This window comes from Macrobrachium nipponense, chromosome 41 (assembly GCF_015104395.2).
Source record: "Macrobrachium nipponense isolate FS-2020 chromosome 41, ASM1510439v2, whole genome shotgun sequence".
NCBI classification, from domain to species: Eukaryota; Metazoa; Arthropoda; class Malacostraca; order Decapoda; family Palaemonidae; genus Macrobrachium; species Macrobrachium nipponense.
Window position 1 is genome coordinate 18,150,096 of NC_061102.1, and position 20,134 is coordinate 18,170,229.

The 20,134-nt window shown below is 39.1% G+C and overlaps 2 protein-coding genes across 3 annotated transcripts in view; both read right to left on the reverse strand.

Annotated features, from left to right (window-relative positions):
- Window positions 1-8,331, reverse strand: part of LOC135212552 (uncharacterized) — a 29,887-nt gene extending 21,556 nt beyond the window's left edge. The window contains exons 1-4 of the mRNA XM_064246087.1: window positions 8,162-8,331; window positions 5,572-5,793; window positions 2,342-2,606; window positions 1,985-2,123 (exon numbers count right to left, since the gene is read on the reverse strand). Of these exons, the coding sequence (XP_064102157.1) occupies window positions 1,985-2,123; window positions 2,342-2,606; window positions 5,572-5,793; window positions 8,162-8,302 (767 nt within the window). The 5' untranslated portion in view covers window positions 8,303-8,331. The remainder of the gene's footprint in view (window positions 1-1,984; window positions 2,124-2,341; window positions 2,607-5,571; window positions 5,794-8,161) is intronic.
- LOC135212554 (large ribosomal subunit protein mL64-like) overlaps window positions 1-20,134 on the reverse strand; it is a 146,909-nt gene that overhangs the window by 95,681 nt on the left and 31,094 nt on the right. The window lies entirely within an intron of this gene.

Sequence of the window (20,134 nt, forward strand, 5' to 3'; positions counted from 1 at the left end):
TATTGTCATAACAATAGCTTAAATGTTTAAAAATAGGTGGGAAACCGGCACCCCTGAATAGTTGCAGGGAGAACCGATTAAATGTAATAAGAATAATCGTACTCTCGGTTGTCCTCCGTAGGAGTAACTATGGTATGAGTATATAACTTGAACCATACAACCGTTTGATAGTAATATGACGTTAAGGGCAAAATAATATTACATGATGTTACAACATCGCTTGTGCACCTTTACCCGGCAGATATATATATACATATATCTGACTGGTAAGTTTTATGAACAAACGTAGAGTATTTTAGACACTTGGACAGCTACCTCCCTACTACATTCTGTCTCACCGAGGTAGGGAGAGCCATCACGCGGTAGTGTTTTGTCAATGAGAAATTATACGCTTACGCGATAGAATGAAAACTCATGGCATTATCACTATACTTCACTACACTACTATAACTTTCCAATGCAAACATGATTCCAGGCTACGCAAAGATTTAAGAATCACAGATAGGGTATTACCCTCCAAAGACACTATTGTAGGGCCCGAAGGCATCACAGGTCTTTGGAGGGATAAATTCTACTGGACGGGTAACTAGTGTTACACGCCTGGAGGAAGACCTCCTTACACTATCACGTTCTAGTTTACGTACCTATGATTCATAAGCCTTCCACGCAGAATCAGACATATTTTCACACTCGTTGCAGCGCTCATCAAACATACAAATATGTTTCCTACAATTCGCGCACACTGTATGAGGGTCTACCGAAGTTTTCGGTAGCCTAACCTTGCATTCTTCCACACAACATACTCTGGCCTAGTCGAACTAGATCCAGACATCGTAAGTTTAAGGAAAAATCAAGCCAAAATAAAAACAATCCACAATTAGCGTATGCCTAACCACCGATCCTAATCAAATAACCAAAAATCAATCGGGATACTCAAGTGACCAAAGGAGTTCCAAAATCCAATGACGGAGGTGCAGAAAACACTTGTTGTCTGCACCGGCGACAGAAAATATCTGACAGAAAATGGGAATGGTTCCTTACGCCCGCCTCCCAGCGGCGGGAATGGGTACTACCACCTGGCCGACCACTGCGTGTGCCGGGAGTTTTGAAATTCTGTCGGACTTTGGAGAATACAGCTATATATATATCTGGCAGGTAAGATTCATGAACAAATCCAAAATTTGTCCTTAGCTTTCTTGACACTGAAAAATGTTGTCATCTTGACACACACACACACACACTAAATCCAATGAAGCATCTTCAACTTATCATTGATGCTTATAGTTACAGCTACACCTACCCGTAGTATATTTTTTTACATCACGATGTTTGGCGGGAGTAGCTTTAAAATATCCAACAATAGTTAACTTTATAAAATAAAATAATGTACCATGAGAGATTACAAGTAGAAATACAACCACAGAATAGTGCAGGAATACAAAACCTGTGATATCCTCATTTAGGCCAGTTGTTATGTACGCAAGATTTTACTGTTTTTTAATACTGTAAAAAATATCTTGAATATAAAGACAAAACTGGTCAAGCTAATCCTACTGCACATAATTTTCCTGTGAAATACCCGGATCCAGCTAGGCACTACAAATTATCCTATTGTTAAGACACCGAAGGTTTGTTCGCTTATGAGCAACAACCATTGTTAGGCAAGCACAATTGGTATGTTTTGTTGGGTGATATGATTGCAAATCCCATGCTTGAAAGAGATTTGGACCCATCAGTATATAATACACTGAACCTTTACATTTTACATGCTCTGCTACCTGTTAGGATGTTTTAGGGTATATGCATTCTCTCTCTGATCAGACGGTTTTTATCACATATTTCTCTATTTTTCCAAATTGAGATTCTATGAGGATTAACCAGGATTCAAAACTGACTAAATCTAGATAAAGTTAAATTCTAGTTTATCTATCCATCTTTAATCTTTAAACTGCGTTAGCAATAATGGCTACGAATCAATAATTACCTTGAAATGCAAAAATCAAACACCTGGAGGAAGAAGAAGGGCATCAGGTGGGATGGCTGACCACGGAAGGCTCCATAGACCAAGAGAAGTGTTACCACAAAAGTACAGAGGGTGATGAAAAGTGCAACATTTACTTCATCTGTAATGAGAAAAAACCTTGCAAAATAATCTTCCACCTAAGAAATTTTGGTTTGTAGATAAAAGAGCTATAACTAACCAAACACTACGGGTTAAATTTCCTCTGATATAAATAATTTTATACTCAGGAGTCAAACTTGAAAATGATTGCTGTAACTTAAGGCATAAAATTGCCCAATATCTGATTCTGTAAACTAAAGAAAAACCACAAGAACTAACCTCTATTCAGACGATGAGTTGTCAGAAGATTCCCCAAGGAGAGAGAGAGATCTGTTGCTGACTGATGAACACTTCCATCACCTTGAGCAGCCAATATACAGGGAGTTTCCTCACCACAATTCAGAGCCTGGACATCCAAGTGACTGACAGATAATTGATCATTTCTATCTGCTTGGGTACCAGATGAAAGGTTATTTGAGTTCATAAGCATCTCTGGATGGAAGACGACAATCGCTATCAAGGACAAAGCCATCAAATGCAGTAACTGAAAGGAGAAATTCACTTGTCACTGTGATAGAAATAACTGATATGCATGTATGTCATAATTTACCATTAACCCTTAAACGCGGAAGCGGTAAAAAAAAAAGTGTCTCCCGTGTGCCGGAGGTGTTTCAGAGTGAGCGCGGAAGCGGAAAAAATATTTTTTTCAAAAAATCACAGCGCGCTTAGTTTTCAAGATTAAGAGTTCATTTTTGGCTCCTTTTTTTGTCATTGCCTGAAGTTTAGTATGCAACCATCAGAAATGAAAAAAAATTATCATTATCATATATAAATAATGCGATATATGATAGCGCAAAAACGAAATTTCATATATAATTGTATTCAAATCACGCTGTGCGCAAAACGGTTAAAGGTAACAAGTTACTTTTTTTCGTTGTAATGTACACTAAATTGCGATCATTTTGGTATATAACACATTGTAAAACAATAAAAGCAACACAGAGAAAATATTATCACAAAATAATGCATGAATTCGTAACGCGCGGACGTAAACAAATATTTTTTTCAAAAATTCACCATAAATCTAAATATTGTCCTAGAGACTTCCAATTTCTTTCAGAATGAAGACAAATGATTGAATATTACTATACTATAAGAATATTAGCTTAAAAATGCAGTTTTCGACCATATCTGATGAGTTAAAGTTGACCGAATGTCGAATTTTTTTTAAATATATTTTTTTATATGCAATTATTTCGGAAATAAGAAAAGCTACAACTTTCAAATATTTTTCGTTTTATTCTACATGGAATTGCGCACATTTTCATGTATAAAACTATATGAAATCTCTAATATGAAACGGAGCAAATATTCCGAGAATAGGACGTACACATTTCGGAGATTTGTGGCGGAGAATCCGCGCGGAGGGAAGGAAAGTTTTTTTTTTAAATTCACCATAAATTTAAATATTGTGCTAGAGACTTCAAATTTGTTTCAAGATGAAGATAAATGACTGAATATTACTAGACTGTAAGAGTTTTAGCTTACAATTGCGTTTTTCGACCATTTCGGTAGAGTCAAAGTTGACCGAACGTGGTTTTTTTTCTATTTATCGTGATTTATATGCAAATATTTCAAAAATGAGAAAAGCTACAACCTTCAATTCTTTTTTGTTGTATTCTACATGAAATTGCGCACATTTTCATATATAAAACTTTATGAAACGGCTAATTTAAAATGGTGCAAACATTACCACAATCGCACGTATGATTTTTTCGGAAGAGTTACCGCGCGGACGTAAAGAAAATGTTATTTTTTTCATAAATTCACCATAAATCAAAATATTGTGCTAGAGACTTCCAATTTGTTGCAAAATGAAGGTAAATGCTTCAATATTACTAGAATATAAGCGTTTTAGCTTACAATTGCGTTTTTCGACCATTTCGGTAGAGTCAAAGTTGACCGAAGGTTGAAAATTTGTCACTTATCATTTTTTATATGAAAATATTTCAAAATTGATAAAAGCTACAACCATGGGTTGTTTTTAGTTGTATTGTGCATGAAATTGCGCACATTTTCATATATAAAACTTTATGTAACGGCTAATTTAAAATGGTGCAAACATTACCACAATCGCATGTATGATTTTTTTCGGAAGAGTTACCGCGCGGACGTAAGGAAAAAGTTTTTTCATAAATTCACCATAAATCGAAATATTGTGCTAGAGACTTCCAATTAGTTGCAAAATTAAGGTAAATGATTGAATATTACTAAAATATAAGAGTTTTAGCTTACAATTGTGTTTTTCGACCATTTAGGTAGAGTCAAAGTTGACCGAAGGTTGAAATTTTGGCACTTATCGTTATTTATATGAAAATATCTCAAAACTGATAAAAGCTACAATCATGAGTATTTTTTTGTTGTGTTCTACATAAAAATGTGCACATTTTCATATATAATACTCCATGTAACGGCTAATTTAAAATGGTAAAAAAATTATGTCAAAGTGACGAAATAATTTCCGAGATGTGTCACAGATACTTTTTAGTGCGGCAAGAAAGAAATTTGCACTTGCGCGCCTGCGTAACGATTGTAAACAAAACAACACCTTGATCCGTGAACTCCCAGCATCCCCCAAGGCGCGTGATTCAAAAGTTTTAGGCTGGTAGGCCTATAAGTATTTTTCCGCGAATTTTTAAAAAAACTTTTGTATGTCGACGTAAAATACGTCCAGTCGGCACCCGAGAGACAAAAAATGTCGGCGTAAAATACGTCCAGTTGGCATTTAAGGGTTAACAGATTTTGCATGAAAGAATATAAAACCCCTAAAAAATGTCATATATTTGCCAATAACGAACAAACTGAAATAGTCCTTATAAGGTGAAGTGCATTTTTTCTGGATATACAAATCATTTCATATATGGGTATTTTCAAAGTACAAGCTGGTATGGTTTTTGAGACTGCTAACAGGACAGTTAATTAAAAGTTAGTGCAGTGAATGGGGGAGGGGATTTCTTCCCAATCATCTGACTGATCTCTCAATTTGGATCCAGGTAGAACTTGGCTTTAAATAGTAAAGGTTTCTATATCATGGCAAAGTGTAATTTGAATAAAAATTGAAGTTTATCCCTACAAGGTACGTATACAAAACAGTCTTAAATACCAGACTAACTCATTAAACTTATGGCTATTTACAATTTTAAATAAAAATCATCAAATTGCCTGTACTCTCAACCAAAATTCATGTTCTTTAAGAAAGTCTGGTCTTTAGGTGTGAATTAGCTTTGAGAAGGTATGTAAGCCCTTGTGGTATGCAGCATTTGACATTTATGATTTCAATGTTAAACTACTTAACTGTAAAAACAAATAAATAAAAAAAATGGAAAGATTTATCAAACAATACAAGCTACATTTGTCTGAATTGCTTACATGTGAACAGAAATATAGATACTGTTTATGCAAACCCTACAAGGATTAGTAAGTTAAGATGCTCAGGCCAAAACACTTACCATATGCCAGAAGCCAATGACAATAGTTCCGGTGCGGACATGACAACACAGGAAACATGTAAAGTTAGCATTTCGATGTCTCATTGCTTCAAAACGTTCCTGCAGCTTCTGCAGCGTCCCTCTACCGGTCACAACAGTGGTGCTAGCTTCTTCGTTGCTTGCCATGGCTTCTGCCTCTGGGCCTCCTCCAGGGTCAGCCACTTCCTGGTTTTCGTTACTATTCTGAAGTTCAAAGTAAGAATGGTTAACTTTGAAACACAAAATTCAAGTTGTATAAAATTTCAAGAAATTTTAATTAAGTAATTGATTTGTCTACACCCTTTGGAAGTACAGTGGGCCAGACACTGTGCAATGTATAAGGTGGAAAAGGTCTGAAGTTTGCAGTGTTCCTTTTGACCCAACTACATAATTATTTTCTCCTTTTACTTTTCCTTGTTTCCCACATTTGGTCTCTTCCACCCAACTGTCCAATTCTGTAACTTTACTTGTTACGATTTTCACTTCATAACTAAACCTTTCAGGTGAACCCAGTGACAGACTAGAAACACAATTCAGTGGTATAGTTAAATTACAATGAATAATAATAATGATAATAATAATAAATCTACCTATAACAAAGAAATGAAATGCTATACACATCCAAATGCACTTTGAAAAAACAAGAAGTCAGCCAAATTCAGTCTCATACCAATGAGAGGCACTTGAAACATGCCTGAGTGACATATGCATTGCAGGCCATGGGACTGAGACGTAGAATGGCAGATACCTCCCCAACCCTCCTTGGGTGATTGGCAAGCAGGAACTGAACTCCAAACCCTATAAGCATCAGCTTGTTTATCCCATATAATTATGTCTGACCTGAGAACAGCTTGAAACTGTGATATGAAATCACTCAGGCAAGATATGAATTGACATTTCACATGAGAATAAAACTGTGCACACAATACAAAATACAGTGTACAGTATTGATATTATTCTCATTACAAGCCAAGTTTGTATATAATACTGCTGTAAAATAATCTCACAGTTTGTGTGAAGAATATAAATTATTCCAAGTAAATTTCATGTTAGTTCAACTGAAAACATTAATTGCAAACAAGGACCATATCTTTCCTTAATTTCTTACCAACAACACGTAACATTCATTATGTAATCATAACAAAGGTGAAGCTAGGAAAGTCTCAAGCCTTTTCTCTCACAAAACACTGAAAAGTTTATTTACGAACATGCAATTTCAGTCATCCTAACTGTAACCTTATAACTAGTGAGGCTAAAAGGATAAATCATATGTTCAACACTTATCCTATTTCACGCCAGATGTAACAGATTATGACCCCATAAGCAGTTCTAAACACACTCATACAAACATTCAATTTACAGTCTAGATAAGCAAAAGGTTCCTATGAAATGGTAGACAAAATTTAATGGCCCTTGTATACATACAGTGACAGGAAAGATTATAAAAATTACATCATAACAGTGCTTAATAAAGCTGTGAAATCGTATGGTAGGGTTTTAACTCAGAAAGTGTGAACTTGATTGAAAAAGACCTATGACAGATCAACTGCTTGTTATCTGACAGTCTTGCAAGCATAAAAGAAAAATCTGTAAGTGGTATACATGGACCTAGCTTATAACAGATCCAAAGAGAAATGGAAGAACATGCAGATTAAAAAAAATGATCTTGTGTGTTAAAGTTGGTCTGAAACAATTATGAGTGATGTCTCTGTGCTTCTTTAAAACCTATATGAATGTGTGATGAGACAAGTACATGAAAAGGCAGAAGTGGATTCAAGTATGAGATATGGTAATGCAAACAGAAGTTCATTAGTGAAACACTGAATGACTCATGTTCACAGCTAATGTAGCAGTAACTTATGCCAGCGACAAAAAGCAGCAGAGCCCAGTGGAAGAACCTGAAACTATTCATAAAATGAAAATGCTGAAAGTAAATTATACAAAGAGTAAGAACCAAGTGATGGAGCAAAGAATATTAGTATGGATGGTATAAAAATGTAGGTAGTGACTTGCACAGTATCTGAGAGTAAATGTTACCGAAGATGCCAGATAAGGCAAGAGGAAATAACAACAGGTAAAACACAGAAGAGAAGTGGAACTTTGCAAAAAGGCTGAGATAGAGGTTTCTAGAGAAACAAAAATAGCAATACGTATATAAAGGAACAGTTAAATCCACTTTATATAAAAATGAAGTGCAGATGTTAAGTATGATTTTGAAAAGGTTGATGCCATTGCTAAACCGTCTTCATAGCATGTACATGCGAGCGAGAGTTGGAAGGGTGATGAAACAAGTATGTATAAGTAAAAAAATAGATCAGTATTGCTATATGATATCTAAAGGGCACAGAGTAGGGTCAGGCAGATATATAGACTGGAATGGGAAGGGACAATTGTACAGTATTCAAAGGTGCTTGTATGAGGCATTACTGCACAGCCAATGAGTCTTCTGTCAACATAGGTACAGGTATACGAAATGGCTGATATGGAAATTTTCTGCACCAGAGAACTGAAAACTGAATATGGATAGGTAACACTGTAAGGTTTTATAGTTTTTTAAATTTAAAACTATTACATAAGCTGGAGGATGAGGAGGACGAGATGGAGGAGGTGCTTCTGTATAAGTGGGAGGAGAGACGTGCCGAACTTCAACTCCTTCTTGGTCTGCAAATATTTCTCTCATGCGGGCCCTACGTGTAGCCACTCTGCCAGACATGTCGTTTTCTGTGAGAAAACAAAACTAACCAGACCTGAGTTACCCAATTAACCCTACTCATTTTTAGAAGTTACTCTCCAAACTGAGAAACACAGTCAAAAGAGAAACTAGCAAACTAAGATAACTTCTAACAGGTACTCTGCACCGAATCAAAGGTTGTTAGTGCTTGAATAAATCTGAATTAAACTGATTTCCTTTCATACTTTAAACATTCTGTTCCATCTTCAATCTAAACAGGTGACAAACAATTTCTTAGGCTAAAATGTTTTCAAATACAAACCCTTACTGCATGTTAGCCTCATCTGCAGTAGCAGTTATTTAAAGACACTTTCTAAACATCCTATTTCCATCTGACTATGCAACCAGTCCCTAAGCACTCCCACAGGTGAAAAGGGGTCATTCTCTGCATAGTCTGGACTATCTACAGCTTGATGGGGTTAGGAAGAGGTTCTATCTTTACTGAGTAAAGTAATAGATTTCTAAATGAAAAAATTTCCATTAACTTTACTATATAATAAACTTACATTTGTTTCAATATACTCCCAGTATTAGTATATATGTTAGAGTAGCAACTTGGGTAAGTGGCCTCACTACATTAGAACTACTAAAGGACTTAGAGCCTTTAGGGCCATGGATCAAAAGACTTATTAGATAGAAGGTCAATGACCACATCAGTCATCTTGATAGTACATACTATCAAACAAACGGTCATGGTACAGGTTGAATTTGAGTTAACTAAAAGAAAAAAAAAAAGAAAATTCAAGTTTGATATCTAGAAAAAATGCAAATATCTAAAGTTTGCAATTTGTTCCCATGAAAAAAAAAGACCTTCCTTATCTATGTGGAATCACTCCTTATGGGCACTCCAGGACCTGGGTACATGCTCAGAAAGATACAAAGGAAGACTTCGACGACACGTCTAGAAACAACCACAACTGTTGATAAGGCTAACATACAGTAATGGGTGTGTATTGAAACAATGATAATTGCATTCTAATGTACTAGTATACACTGTAGCTTTTTCTATCAAGCATTCTGAACAGCCTCCTACTACATTGTTTTCCTCCAAGTATAATTTCATGTCCCTATTAATAATTCATGCACAGTACAGCACGGCAGAATGTCATCACCAAGCATTGCACCAAGGCTGGCGCTTTGTTTAAATTCCACTCATTTGCTGTTTGAGTTCCCTGTACTCTGAGTTTTTTTTTTTTTTTTTTTTTTTTTTATTTGCAACTTTATGCCTCCCAAGCATAAAAGTAACTCTTCTGATGACAGTGCTTGTAAGATAAGTAAAGGCATCACTATGGCAGTGAAATTAGACATTGTGAAACACTATGAAAAGAGTAAAACACCTATGAACATTGGCCACACACTAGGCCTAAGCTGTTTAACTATGGTCAGTTATTAACAAGACAGGGATTGTTCTGTTTTTACAGTTCCATTTCATTACTATTTACATTAATTCACATTATTGCATTTCACATTAATGTCCTTCATGTGTTTTTCTTAGTCCATATGTCACAGAAATGTGTTTTGATGTCCTAGATTACGACATTACTACGGCATTAGCAAGGTGGTTTGACACAGGTGCTTATTTAGGTGTGTTCCAATTTACGTTGAAAATCTGGTTATGACTCAATATGAGGAACAAATCTCTATCGTAACCCAAGACCTCTTACTGCATCATGATTTCCCCCTAGTAATCTTACAACTGCATTAAAATGAGGTACTAACTAAACCTGGGACACACACACATATATATCTACTTAACTATCTGAAGTGTATGACATCACAACTGTCCTAGATAAGTGACTGCACAAATTATACATACCCAGGAATGTCAGGCTTTCAAATACAGAAGCAATCCAATGAAACCAGGAAAAATTATACAGCAATCTTCCAGTTGCACAGATGCTGTTACACATCTATCACACTTTTAACAAAGTTTTTACTGCTGCTCTAGATAGAGAGATTGACCACAGAAGTGCTTTTTATTGATTAGAAAAGCAACAGGCTTGCTAAAAAGCAGGTGTGACATTACCCACAAGGGAGGGTGATCTCAGCTGCTTTAACATTTATTTATTTTACATGTGAATAACTTGACACATATGGGTTGGGAAAATATGAAGTACTTTGTGAAAACAATAAATGTGTCTATAAAAATATGAAACATAAATGTATATATATGCATTCCATTGCACAAAATGGCAATGTGAATAAAAGACCACAATTAGCAGAAACATGTGCAGAACAAAGATTAAACTGTCAGGACTGGAATACAATGAGCTCACATTTTGATTGCCTTCTAAATGAGAAGAGGGAGTGGGGAAAATGGAGTTTTCAATATGTTATAACACTATGTACAAGAGAGTCATACATGGCTTAGGATACCACTATATACCATACTTACTATATGTACACAGGAAACAGTTTCTGCAGAAAATATAAGCAACAGGGGTCTAGTGAGCAGAAAGTGCAGTATTATTGCACTTTTGTGCACTACTGTTTAACATTAAGAAGGATTCCAAACCGTCATTGTATGCAAAACAAGCAAATAAATACAAATTAAAATAATCTAACAAATAATTATTAAAGAATAAACAAGTCACTTTTCTTGGCTTCCTGGCACCAATAAACTTCAGTTGGTAAATTTTTACAACAGTTCTAAATAATTATGTATTTTCTTATAAGTTTTAATGTGTTTTGCATGATTATGATAGTAATTCATGTGAGTAATGAGTTTTTTTTAAGTTTTTCTACACCCCTACTACATCCAACTAAAAGAACTCATTCCCCACATGTATTATTATCATAATTGTTCAAAACACATTGAAACACAAATACAAAATTACCTAACAAAAACTGAGTTGGAAGTTTGGAACTGTTGTAAAAATACACCAACTGGTTACAAAGGACACAATTCCGGACCTATCGGATCAGCGCTATTGACATGGCACACTACTGGAGGGTGATGCTACTTTAACTGTCCATTTTTTCTGTAAGGGGGTGGTGGAACGGCACTTCACGCCTTATCCACAATTTTTAAGATTTTTTACAATCTCTTATATACTGACAAGTGGTAATATTGTTCTGTGCGCGCTAGCAACAGTTTACAGGAGGTTAGCAATTACAGTACCAATAGCCACTTCCTTTACCTTAACTAAATTTATACAGCATTGCTTACCACACATTAAACATTCCACTGTTGCATGTAACACTCCATGTTACCTTGAAAAATCATGCACTGCAGTTCATATTCATAAAAATTATGAATTAACTGAAAATAATCAAAATTACAGGAGGAACACAGACTGGACATAACTTCACTCCATCAAAGACTCAACCAATAACAAGAGAAAAGGTCTGACACCTGTTAAATTTTCCTCTGATCACGACTCCTGGATATTAGACACAACTACCCACAATGCAATTTTAAGGAAAAACAAACTCGCATCAGAGCACAGACTGTGTCAGTGTTAAAGTAAATGAAAACACTTAGAAATATTTCAAGGATGGTGATTACAGTATATACATTCATATCTTAGATATGGTGGATTTCCCCAAAAAATTTTCAGAGACAAAGTTTAATAATTTTTTATGCCAACTGCATCTGTGATACTAAAATTATTATAGAATAAGTTGGAACTGTTGTAAAATAATACCCTTCAATTTTGTACATACTACAGAAGAACATTTTTTGCACCATTACAACAACTGAATCTGACCACCACTAAGTCATCAGGAACTAACTTACTTGTGGTATCACTGTTCAGTAACAATTATACATACTTTATAAATCATTGAATTTTTACCTCAAAATATAATAATGCAATGTTTCAATTTGTGTTTTGAATATTTTCGACATCCGTTTCATTTGAAAATGACCTAACCTAGAAAATTTTGAAAACATTCCACAAACTTACCTTAATCTAAATGGGAACTATCAATGGGATTAAGGTCCTTGTATTTGATTAATTTTTTATTCCCCCCCCCAACCCCCACCCCCAAACCTCTTTCCTACTGCGGTTCCCCAAATTGTAGAATATAAGGATTGTGTCCACATCCTCTACAAGTAGTCAATTGCTAAAGAAACGAATATAAAAATCGTTAAAAGCACACTTTTAAACATGATATTTTTTGCAATTTGTAACAACAGTTTAAAGTAAAATAACGCCCACTTTTTTCCTCTGTTGATATTGAACAATTAATTTTTAATAAAACTTTTGCTAAGTAAATAATAGTCATTGCCGATTATCATTTTTCATAAGTTATCTCATGTACCTAGATTGTGTGGATGCTATTGTCTCTACTTTGTATGTTCCATGCATATGGCCTTGAGCTGAAATAAAATTTATTATATACATATTGGGTAGTTTGTATATCTGTGGTATGCAGTTACAGCTCCTATCTAAGTACCAGTTGATCTTAACCTTGAGGCTAGCGCGCAGCAAAAAATACCTCTTGCTAGAACAAACGAGCTTGCCAAGAATATTTAAATATGCCGATAAGGCGCAAAGCGCCGTTCCGCCACATTAACAAGAAAATCGGCTGTCCGCGGATATTCACTCGCTCCTGCATATTATTATTATTCATATGTCCTTTACAACTGAAATGGATGACTGTCAGTACTTAGAGAGTTCTGCACCAGGGCTATAAGCAAATGTTTCTTCCTCCCCTGGTAAACTGTCATTAAATTGAATCTTGATGTCAAAATCTACAAAACATTCCCAAATTCTACAGCAATGGCTTGCTACAGTGGCTAAAGCCCAGTTCATCACTGATATCTCCCAAATACTGTTACTACTCAGAAGTATGGGAAATGTAACTACGAGTGGTTTGCAAAGGGCCAAAAAAATATGAACATATGAACATGCATAAAACATGAGGTAGACTTTGAAACTAGAAAAATATAGGCCTGTCTTAACATATACAATAAGCTGAATATGTTAAACAATACCAAACCTTTACAGAACCTCTAGCCTATGACTTAACAGTAACCAGTTCAAGGCAGCATCCTACCGTGGATGAAGTTACGATGGTAAAATTTCAATGGTAAGCTTAACCAGCTAGGGGGAAATACTGCAGTGGATTCATCGTCATCGCATGGAGTAGCCTTATTCACTCGATATTTAATTGGTAAAACAAGAATACAATTACATCTTTAAGCATACCATTCAAAAGATTGAAGTTTTGTCAACATAATGTAATACAGGTACTATCCTACTTACAACCAAGTTTGGTTCCGACCCACTGGTTGTAAGTCGGTAATGGATGTAAGTCGAACCTTAGAAAGTGGCCAACATACTGGGTAGGGTATACTATCAAACCTTTGCTATACAAGTGCCTACTTAGTACTGTAATGTAATGTACAATCATTATTTCAATCTTTTTACCATAATGTACTTCTACTAATACATTTGAATCATTTATGTAATAGTATATATTACGTACAATCAGGCATTGAGTTACAATGGGGTTAGGTTCTTGCATGCATGTCAGAAGTCGATTCTTACGTAAATTGGTTTGCAATTCAGTCTACAGTACAGTTAATACCAAATGATGCTGCAGATAGGGCAGGGTAACTCAAACTGATGCTGCCTGAGTGATGAGAGTTCTCATGCCTGAGTGATGAGAGTTCTCATGAGATGGCGCAGTGCCAAGTAACTCAATGGTCAACTGTCTGAAGTAAGGTTGTAAGTACGAGTGGTCGTATGTCGAGTAGGTTGTAAGTCGGATAGTACCTGTATATGAAAGCACCATACGAACTAAAATAAGCATGTGAGGTCTTCGTAAAATGACATTGTTATGATACAATAAAGTTTCATACATACTTACCTGGCAGATATATACATAGCTATAGACTCCGTCGTTCCCGACAGAATTTCAAATTTCGCGGCACTCGCTACAGGTAGGTCAGGTGATCTACCGCCCTGCTCTGGGTGGCAGGACTAGGAACTATTCCCGTTTTCTAATCAGATTCTCTCTTCCACCTGTCTCCTGCGGGGAGGCTGGGTGGGTCTTCAATTGTATATATCTGCCAGGTAAGTATGTATGAAACTTTATTGTATCATAACAATGTCATTTTCATACATTCAACTTACCTGTCAGATATATACATAGCTGATTGACACCCTTTGGTGGAGGGCAAGAGACAGCTAACCAACTGACTAGACAGGTAAAATGATATTGTTATAATACAATAAAGTTTCATACATACTTACCTGGCAGATATATACATAGCTAAGACTCCGTCGTCCCCGACAGAAATTCAAATTTCGCGCCACTCGCTACAGGTAGGTCAGGTGATCTACCGGCCTGCCCTGGGTGGCAGGACTAGGAACCAATCCCGTTTTCTACTCATATATTTTCTCTTCCACCTGTCTCCTTGTGGGGAGGCTGGGTGGGCCCTAATCGTATATATCTGCCAGGTAAGTATGTATGAAACTTTATTGTATTATAACAATATCATTTTCATACAATCAACTTACCTGTCAGATATATACATAGCTGATTGGCACCCTTCGGTGGAGGGTAAGAGACAGCTACTACTAGAATAGACAGGTAAACAACATCTGTTGTAGGTATAAATTAAAAACCTTGGTTCCTACCTGATAGGTGGTAGACTCCGTGGGTGTTTTCCCCGTAGTCTGCATCACCTCAAGAAACTTTAGCGAGATATGTGATCTATGGCCAAGAATTCTTGTGGGTCTGCCGAAGGGGTCTTACCCACTTACTCGGCAGAGCCTGAAAGGACTTTGTCAATGGGTGCTGATCCACTTACATGACAACACACCTTATTAAGGAGCAAACAATCAATCCCGACCACCTGATCCTAACCACCATGTTAGTATTAAAAATTGCTCAGAGTTATCCCCAACTCTTCGCAACAACCGTAACTCAAACCACAATGCACAAGTACACAATAATTTAAAAAAAAAAATTTTCTATTACAAGATATCACAAAGAGTTCCTTACTGAACTGAAGTGACTGGACGCTTGTGCGACAACTGCACTTGTTCAGAAGAAAGTCTAGAACATATCTATATTTAAGGTTTCTATTACAAGATATCAACAAGAGTTCCTTACTGAACTGAAGTGACTGGACGCTTGTGCGACAACTGCACTTGTTCAGAAGAAAGTCTAGAACATATCTATATTTAAGGATTGTTTGTAAGCTCCTGTACCCAGGATTGTGCCCGCAGACACAAATAAGGACCTAATGAAAAACATTTTTCATAGGTCACACGCACGTCCTTCAAATAGTGAGCCGCAAACACAGAATTACATCTCCAATATGTCGCTTCCAAGATATTCTTCAGCGACATATTTCTCTGAAAAGAGAGAGACGTTGCCACTGCTCTCACTTCATGAGCTCTTACTCTTAGGAGTTTTAAGGGAATCGTCCGTGCAAGCCTTATGAGCGTCCATAATTACGTTCCTGACAAAAAAGGCTAATGCATTCTTAGACATAGGTCTTGATGGATCCTTCACTGAGCACCAACAGGCCTTGTCTAGAACCTCCCAACTGTTCCTTTTTCTTTAAGTAAAACTTTAATGCCCTTACTTTGGGCAAAGAGACCTCTCCGGTTCCCTGCCGACGAGACCCGATAATCCTTTTACTTCGAAGTTCTCGGCCAGGGTTTCGAAGGATTTTCATTCTTCGCTAAGAATAATTCCTTGAAAGAACAGATGGCTGAATCTATATTGAACCCGACTTTGTCACTAAGGGCGTGCAGTTCGCTAACCCTTTTTGCCGTTGCCAGTGACAAAAGGAATAAACATTTTCTCGTTATATCACGAAACGAGGCCAAATGTAGGGGTTCAAATCTCTCTGAAGTCAAGAACTTCAGTACTACGTCTAGATTCCAGTTAGGGGGAGAAGTCATTCTATACTTCTTGGTCTCAAATGACCTAATCAGATCATGCAGGTCCTTATTGTTTCCCAAATCTAGGCCTCTATTCCTAAAAGACGGCCGATAGCATACTCCTATAGCCCTTTATCGTGGCTACGGTGGAGAGCTGCGACTCTTCCCTCAGAAATAACAGAAAATCAGCTATTTCTGCTACAGAGGTACTGGAGGAGGACAACTCTTTGACTTACACCACCTTCTAAAAACTTCCCACTTGGATTGATAAACCCGGATAGTGGAAGTTCTCCGGGCTCTAGCGATCGAGCTTGCTGCTTTACTAGAAAAGCCTCTCGCTCTGACAAGTCTTTCGATAGTCGAAAGGCAGTCAGAGCGAGAGCGGGGAGGTTTTTGATGAAACCTCTCGAAGTGTGGTTGTCTGAGAAGATCCCTCCTTTGTGGAAGGGATCTGGGGAAGTCTACTATCCACTCCAGTACCTCTGGAAACCATTCTTGAGCTGGCCAAAAGGGGGCTATCAGGGTCATTCTTGTCCCCTTTGAAGTCACAAACTTCCTGAGTACTTGCCCCAGAATCTTGAATGGGGGAAATGCGTAAACGTCTACCTGAGACCAATCTAGTAGGAAGGCGATCTACTGCTAGAGCTCTGAGATCTTCTACCACTGAACAGAAGACTTCCAGTCTCCTCGAGAGGAACGTGGCAAAGAGGTCGACATGAGGAGTTCCCCAAAGAGACCAGAGCTTGGAGGCAAACTTCTGAGTGGAGGGTCCACTCGGTATGAAGGACCTGGTTCCTCCTGCTCAGCCTGTCCGCTCGTACGTTCCTTACTCCCTGAACGAACCTCGTCAAGAGAGAGATGTTCCTCTGGGATGTCCACAACAGAAGTTCTCTCGTGAGTTCGTAAAGGGCATACGAGTGAGTACCTCCTTGCTTCCGAATGTATGCTAGAGTTCGGTTGTATTGTCCGCATTCACTTGAACTATTTTGTTGCAAACTAACGGTTCGAAGCTCTTTAGAGCTAGGAGTACAGCTAGCAGTTCTTTGCAGTTTATGTGCCAGGACACTTGAAGAGCATTCCAAGTGCCTGACACTTCTCTCTTCCCAAAGTTGCTCCCCAACCTTTTTCCGACGCGTCGGAAAACAATACAAGGTTTGGGCTCTGTATTTCCAGGGAAGTACCTTTGTTTTCCCTCAGTGGGAGTAACCACCATTCTAGATGTCGTTTTATCAGATCTGGAATGGGAAAAAAGTCTCGAGTAGTCCTGTCTTCATGTTCCACGAACTTCTGAGGAAGAACTGAAGAGGACGGAGATGAAGTCTTCCCTAGGTGAAAGAACTGTTCGAGCGAGGAAAGGGTCCCTAAAAGGCTCAACCATTCCCTCGCCGAAGTCCGTTTCCTTCCTTAGGAAGAGAGAGACTTTTTCTAAACCTCTCGCTAGTCTCTCTTGAGAAGGAAATACTCGAAAACCCCGAGAATCCATCCGAATCCCCAGATAGACCAAGTTCTGGCTGGGGATCAGTTGGGACTTCTCGAGGTTCACGAGTAATCCTAAAGTCTTTATAAGGTTTTAGTGTCACATTCAGGTCCTCCAAACACTGTTCCTCTGACTTTGCTCTGATAAGCCAGTCGTCTAAGATAAAGAGATATACTGATTCCTTTCAGATGAAGCCATCTCGCTACATTTTTCAAAAGGTTCGTGAAAACCTGAGGCGCCGTCGACAGGCCGAAGCACAAGGCTCTGAATTGGAAGATCCTTCCCCCCGTCATGAAACGGAGGTACTTCTTCGACGAAGGATGGATCGGGACGTGAAAATATGCGTCCTGGAGATCCAGAGACACCATCCAATCCCCTTGGCGAAGAGCCGCCAGGACTGAAGCAGAGGTTTCCATGGAGAACTTCTGTTTTTGAACAAACTTGTTCAGAGCGCTGACATCCAGAACTGGTCTCCATCCCCCCAAAGGCTTTCGCAACCAAGAAAAGACGATTGTAAAACCCCGGGGAGCTTTGATCCAGCACAAGTTCTATAGCTCTCTTGTCCCACATCTGATCCACCATTTGTTGAAGAGTATCTTTCAACACAGGGTCCTTGTAATTGGCGGACAATTCCCTCGGAGTTGACGTCAGGGAGGATTGTCCAGGAAAGGAATGAGATATCCCTTCTGAAGAACCGACATCGACCAAGGATCTGTGTCGATGCGAGTCCAGGCTTCCGCAAATCCCCGGAGCCTGGCACCTACTGGTGTTTGGAAGGAGCGCCACTTCACTTTCCCCTTTTAAAGGGGCGGAACGAGGCTCGACCTCTCTTCTCGGTCGTTTTCCTTTTAGCGGTAACTCTAGTTTGGAGGGCCGCCTCGAAAGGGTCCGAACAGGAGTAGACGCCACTTTCTTTTCACCCCCCACCATTACTGGTCTCTTCTTCCTGGACGATTGCAGGAGAAGATCTTGAGTCGCTTTCTCCGTCAGCGATCGGGAAATATCCTTCACCAACTGTGACGGGAACAGAAAATCAGACCTAGGGGCGAATAACAAAGCTGCTCTTTGTGAGTGTGATACTGCTTTCGTCAAGAAAGCGCTAAACACAGATCTCTTCTTCAAGAGACCTGCTCCAAACAAGGAAGAAACTTCCCCTGAGCCGTCTTGCACCGCCTTGTCAATACATGACAGAATTGCTAGGAGAACATCCGGTTCTAGCCCTTCAGGGGCATGAGCCTTCTTGGACATCACCCCAAGGGACCAAATCTAGGAAGTTAAAGACTTCTAGAATGTGAAAAAGTCCCTTGAGGAGATGATCCAACTCTGAAAGGCCCCAAGTAATCTTAGCCGTGTGAAGGCTATGTCTCCTGGATGCGTCTACCAGACTGGAAAAGTCAGCTTCAGCTGAAGCAGGGAGAGTGAGACCCATATTCTCCCACCCGTCTGGTACCAAATCCCTCTCCTTGCCGGTCAGTCTAGGGGGAGCCATGGCAAAAGACTGTCCTTACAAGCTCCTTCTTAGGTAAGCATCCAGTTATCAAGCGATTGCAGAGCTCTCTCATAGAAATCGTCGGTCTCATCTTCACGAAAGCCGACGATTTCGGAGTCTTCGAGCATGAAAACAGAGAACGAGGCGAAGGAGGAGCGCGGAGGGATCAATGCGTCTCCGTATTCCTGGAGAAGGAGAGCTGTCAAGACTTTGTAGTTCGACAGTCCTTCCTTACTGTGAGACTCGTCCTCTGATTCCTCTTCCATAATCGGATCAGCAGGAGAGACCACTTCTCGTTCCTGGTCTTCTTGTCCAAACCATTCTCTCTACTGGGACAAACTCCTAATAGGAGAGGGGCTAAGAGAGTGTAAAGAGCTCCTATGTTCGACTGGCTCTTCGTACTTGGCTGGCGCCTCGCGCTGGCTGGCCGCCTCGCGCTTGTCTGGCGCCTCGCGCTTGGCTGGCGTCTCGCGCCTGGCTTGATTCCTCGCGCTTGGCTGGCGCCTCGCGCTTGGCAAGATCCTCGCGCTTGGTTAGCGTCTCGCGCCTGACTGACTCTTCGCGCTTGGCTGGCGCCTCGCGCCTGACTGGTGTCTCGCGCCTCTGAACCGTCTCGCGCCTGACTGACACCTCGTCCTTGTTTGAAGACTCGCGTCTTCCTGAAGTCCCCTCCTTGCGTGACAGATGTTCTTCTTGAGCCTCACGCTTGGATGAATGCTCACGCCTGTTTGTAACTCCGCGCTCGGCTGAAGCTACTGATCTGGCAGACGTATCCCATCTGGGAGAATCCTCTCGTCTGCAATGCGTTTCTCGCTTGTCTGACTCTCTCTTAGAGGACGCTTCTCGTCTGTAGGACGCCTCGCGCTTAGCTGTTGCTACGCGCTTGTCTGGCGGATCCATATCTTCCCACGAGTCTCTATCTGAGATCTCAAAAGACTCACGTTTCGCAGGAGCCTCACTCCTGGTGGGAGAAGGAAGACGAGTCTTCTTGACCGGCA